The sequence below is a fragment of the Histomonas meleagridis genome (genome assembly GCF_020186115.1).
Source record: "Histomonas meleagridis strain 2922-C6/04-10x chromosome Unknown contig_32, whole genome shotgun sequence".
Classification (NCBI taxonomy): domain Eukaryota; phylum Parabasalia; order Tritrichomonadida; family Dientamoebidae; genus Histomonas; species Histomonas meleagridis.
Genome location: NW_027150863.1, coordinates 342519 through 348548, shown reverse-complemented (window position 1 = coordinate 348548; position 6030 = coordinate 342519). Strand labels below are relative to the sequence as shown.

Genomic DNA, 6030 nt, shown 5'->3' with positions numbered 1-6030 from the left:
TGTTAAGATTTACGAACCAATATAAAATACCGCAAAAAATAGATTCATTTCGATGTGGAATCCAGGTAATTGTGATATTACAATTGCTGATGGTTAAGATTCACCAAATAATTATGATGTCGAGTGTCAAAGAGTACCATTTATTTTTTGAGGGTTAATTTTAACCTTTTTTTTAATTATTTTCCTAATGCTCAACAAAACGGAGGAAATGAGCATATTTCGGATGATTTGACGCGAATATCAGCTAATCCGAATAATTCAACTTGTACGGTACCTGTAGTTGATATTTCATTTATGAAGTCCTCACCTTCATCGCGCGGTAATTCAATGAAGAAATTACTGTAATCCTAACCGTGCCATGCTCTTGTTCGAGTATTAACTCCTGAAGCATTATATGTATTCTCATAATTAGGTTGAACAGAAGTTTTAATATCTTTTGCTAAAGAACTCAAAAGGCTTCCATCTATATTAACAGCATCAAAAAGCATATTGAGATTTCTAAGGTCATCAACGATTTCATAAGCTTCTATCGTACAGATGTTACTTTCAATATTAAAACTATATCTTATCTGGATTTAAAAATCAAGTCCGTGAATATTGACTTTGTCTGAATACAGTTAACATAGTATCGCAGTGTTTATATCCGATTGTTGCTGCCGTGTTAAATGATATTTGAGCACTTGTTGAATCACTTCCGAGTGGTTGTGTGAAATCTCTTACTTGACAAACGTTAATTAAAAATAGCATCGCAACTTGAATTAATTTTGCAGCAAGAGCATTTGACACATCCCTTCTCAAAAGATATGTTGCAAGCTTAATTTTTACGTTATTTATAACTTGACTCTTGCGAACAAATTGCTGTGGTGCATCCATTGAAGCATAAGTTGTTGTTCCGCTTCCTGCTGTTGCTTTAATATTGATCTTTACTGATTCATTAACATTTCTAAATCCAAAGTCCCATAAATAATCTCCTACAACTACGGCTTTTCCGACAACTAACGATTCATGGTCGCATACAGGCGCAATAACAAGATTTTGCAATGAAGACATCTGTTCGATTGAAAGCTTATTGCTTCAGTTCGGATGATATCGCATATTAAATAACATCAAGACAATAACTTATTGGAATTTTTGAAGGAATCTTAACTATAACTTCTTATGCTGAGGTAATATCGCTAAAATCACAGTGAACGCCAGGAACCATTGAATCGCAAGTTCTTAGTTAATTCGATCATTGCGAAACAATCATTACCTGATTTAGCTTCGTTAATGGAAATTGATTTTACAACATATAAACGAAAGAAATCCAATTTCATGCAAAAATAGGTGGTACACATGTGTGATAAAGAAGCAGTCAGTAATATTGGGAAAAAATTAAAAGAATTCATTAAAATAAATTGAATAAAAAAGAGATTTTCGAAACTAAATCGACAATGATCCAGTTGTCAATATCGAGAAATTTACATATCCTCCAATCATTATTATTCAAATATTTCTGACGAAACAATCTTTTATGTGGTCAAAAAATGAAAATTAATGGAAAGTTTGTGTGACTCACGAAGTCATAATTCACAAACATGTGACTTAAGAAGAAAAGGAGTATTAGGTATAAATGATGAAGTAATTTATATATTTTATAAAGATATTTATCCAAATAATATCTAAAGCCTAATACTAGATAAAAGTAATGGATAAAAAATGCATTGAAATTCGTCCTGAATATATTCGATAATCAAAAATTTTTATCTTTAACGAAAATGATGATATATTCATCATTCCTACGTAATGAATGTGAATCAATCGTTTGCTGACTGAAATGATCAGCTATCATTGGAAACATTTCAAAAGAATGATTATGATTATCATTATAATGATCCCGACATCATATAATACAATTTTTGTCAATATCTATCTTCATCAGAATGTTAGTGTTGTTCCTTATGAAGTAAGATATCCTAATCGAAATGAATTAAATTATAATGTAAATATCAAAGAGAAATCTATATAAACAGCTAATGAATTATATGATAATCCACAGCATATTATACATAATAATGATTATCATAGTGATAATCTGATTCATACATATGCCAAGATTGTGATATCGATGAAAATTTAGAAATATAAAGCCACATTATTTTTACTTCTTCGATTATGATATAAAATTGCTGGTATCATTAAAATATCGATCGAAATTTTATTATCCTGCAGAATTCTGCATCACATGATGATCATTATTTTGAAGTCAAGAATTCATCAATATATAAATTTGATGGTGATACAGTTTTTTATGATCATAATAAAATCATTGATTCATGATTACTACTAATGGATGACGACATTATTGTTGTGTTTCGAGCATAAGCTATCATTTTAGTATTGATTTTACGTATTAATATTTCTGCATCAGAATCTTTAACATTAATTTGAGTTCTCATATAGTGTATAAGCAGTCCCATACATTCTGTAACATTTATATACTACAGCTATAGCATCATCAGAATTAATTGAAATTATAAAATATACCGTTCGATATAGACTTCCAAGAAAAACCTGTAAACGAGTGATAACCTTTTTCAAGTTTACCAACAATTTTTTTGTAACTGATATTGATGATAAACAATATTTGTTTCAGAAAAAACGTATATATCACATCGTTTTCTCAAAAAACAAAATAAAAATTAAATAAATATATTCACAAAATATCTAAAATAAATGAAAATTCTTCAAATGTTTAAACATTGGACAACGATTCTTGAATTTAACAAAGAAAATGATAAAAAATAAAAATTCATTAATAACATAATTTTGTTTTTTATTTTGCTATTGAAATAACAATACTGTTATATCAAATGGTAAACTAAAATTTATCAATTAAACTAATTTTATAGATATTTATTATGTTCATAGAGAGTTGATCGAATTCTTCAATCAAAAAATTATCAAAGTATCAATACCAATAACTGATAACAAAAAGCCACCACTTACTAATAATATCCATCATTTAGAGATTCATTTAATTCAATTAGAAAGTAATTTCGGGAGATGGCATCAAGCATTTCTATATGAATCAAAGGAAGATGAAGTTAATGATATACTTATATCACATAAAATACCTGATAATCATGAATTCAAATCGATATTTGATATGAATTCTATCGATCCCGATAGTTTTAAAGCTTTAGTTCGAATAAAAACAATAATCACTTCATTTTTTTAATGTCTGAGGATGATTTTTTGTTTTACATTTGATTTCTATGATGATTATTTCAATAATTTTAACACTTAACCTGTTGACAATGCTTAAAGCAATACGAAGAAGACAATTTATGTTACTAATGTTTTTTTTTCATTATGGTCAGTAAAACAATATGTTAAAGAATTAAATACACAAATAAATAATATGTATTTTATTTATTTTCTTTTTCATAAGGTATAACATATATTTCACTATTTTGTCTTAAAGTCGAAAATGGTATTGGTTTCTCAAATATAATTGCATTCGTAAATGACACCCTTTTTTGTTTATCTATTAAATTTGTAATTTCAGGAATATCTAACCTATTTTAGTTGTAAAAAATTTCTATAACCTCAGGTTTATAATTAGACATATAGGGGGTCCAAAAAGTACTGACCTCACCCCCTTTTTTCGACATCTACTTGATCCATAATAATGAACTACATATAAATAAAAACTACAATTAATGAACTCGATGTGTGTTTTGTTGTTATTTAAAAATTTTGTACACTTGTTGAATTATAATTCACTTATGAGTGATTAAATCTTTTTACCCGATTCAAAAACGTCACTTTTTCCATCACAAAATTTAATGGAAAAGTCGGAGCTCAAAAAAAAATTGTTGTTAAATATTATTTTCTACAAGGAATGGGATATCTATCAATTGTAAATTTACAAAGAAATAAATACTGCTCTTCCTGAAATCGATATATCTCTTTCAAGCGTTAAACGATGGTGTAAAAAATTTTCTTCAGGTGACCAAAGTTGCAATGATTCACCAAGATGCGGAAGGTCTAAAAATAATGTAGCGGATCAAATTCGAGAAATGCTTGAAGAACAATCATTCTTATCAGCAAAATATATTGCAACAGAACTAGGTAATTCTCCTACTGCTATTAAATCAGTTTTAATTAACGACCTTGGTTTAAAAAAGTATCGAAGAAAATGGATCCCCCATATGCTATCGGAAGACGATAAGGAAAAAAAAGTTGAGTATTTTAAAGAAATTTCAAAAGAATTAATCAAAGCTAGAAAAAACTTATATAATTCAATTATGACTGGTGACGAGTCGTGGTTCTTTTATGAATATGAACATAAAAAAATGTATGAAGAATCACGTGATATGTTGCCACCGATAGTCTCTAAGAAAATTCTATCCAAAAAAACAATGTTCACAATTATCTTCAATGGGACGAAAATGCTTTGCATTGATGCATTATTTTCTAATCACAAATTTAATCAGCAATATTTTATTAATTATATGATTCCACAATTTCACGAAAATGTTGATCATGACAAGAAACAACCATTTTTGAAAAATATAAAGATTCATATGGATAACTCCCCGATACATAATTGATCACTTGTTGCTCAAAAATTAAATATAGAAAGAATTAATAGAATTCCTCACTTACCTTATTCACCAGATCTAAGTCCATGTGATTTTTGGTTTATCGGAATGTCAAAGAAAAATATAAAGGGTGTGGAGATAAATTCATGAAAAGATTTAAAAAATGAAATTATACGCATATACGACGGTATCACTTTTGAAGAGCTTCAAATGGTGTTTGAAGCATGGATCAAGAGACTTGAATGGGTGATTAAGAATCATAAAGAGTAATATCATCAATAAAGTTGATAGAAAAAATTAATATTCTGTTATTCATCGAAAAAAGAATGGAGTCATTCCTTTTGGACCGCTCCTTAATAGAAATGATTCAAATTTTATTAAATTACAATGAATTTTTGAAACTAAACTATGACAAATTATAATCATTATAATGATCCAAATAAAAATAAAATAATGATTATACAACTTCCAGTAATGCCTAAAATAATCATTACAAGAAATAAATATACAAAGATACAATATAATTTAAAATTTGTTTCATATAACACGAATGATAAAAATTATTTTATTCAAAATTTATTGACAAATACTATTTATACAAATTATATAAAAATTATTCCAAAATTTAGTCCTCAATTATTAGAAGGCTATAATGAAAGATATTTTATGATTAATATTGAAAATCATAATATTCGAAGTTTATTTGAAATGAATAAAGAGTATTTGGAAAATGATAAAGAAATTAATAAATGGCTACCAGAAGATATCCCAGATCATTTAAAATTAATATTGATTGGCATAGATATCTATGTCATGGGGAAATGCCATATTTTTATTAATTTCTTTAAAAATTTCAAGATGATAAAAATAAATTAATATTATTATATCAATATTGGGTCCAATCCTTAACATAAGAATTAAATTCACCAGAAAAACTTAATGATCTATATCATTCACTAATGTTTTGTTGAACTGAGCTTTCTTAAATGAATTGGATATTTTTCATCTAATTTAATCTTTGCCGAACTTATTGTTTTTAATTGAACATGCATGTTTCTGATTCAATAGTTGGACATTGCAATGTCGAAATTAAATTGGATAAAATTTTCGATTAATATTGGAATATCTCGCCCCAATTCAAGGGTAAAGCCTTCGCCAAGGTTTTTCTCAAAAACACGTTTACACACACAGAGCTATTTGAGCATCGTGCTGCGCACTCGCTCAATCCCTCGCTACATAAAATAAAGCATTAACGACGAGAGGATGATTGAAAATTAGGATTAACGGTCGAGTTTTACGGTAACATGTGCCGAAAATAAAATAAAATTAAGATCATGCATAATATAAACTGCTTGAATCTTCTTATCAATAAAATAATCTATAACTCGCGAATGCATTATTATAACTATTAAAAATTGACGTTAAATTTTCAAATAAAGTA

General features: G+C 27.6%; 1 protein-coding gene across 1 annotated transcript; it reads right to left on the bottom strand.

Annotated features, from left to right (window-relative positions):
* Nucleotides 1-582: 582 nt before the first annotated feature.
* On the bottom strand, nt 583-1050 carry GO595_005133 (uncharacterized protein; the record flags this gene model as incomplete). Its single annotated transcript, XM_067918342.1, has 1 exon — nt 583-1050. The coding sequence occupies one exon, from the start codon at nt 1048-1050 to the stop codon at nt 583-585; it is 468 nt and encodes a 155-aa protein (XP_067774683.1).
* Between the last annotated feature and the right edge of the window lie 4980 nt (nt 1051-6030).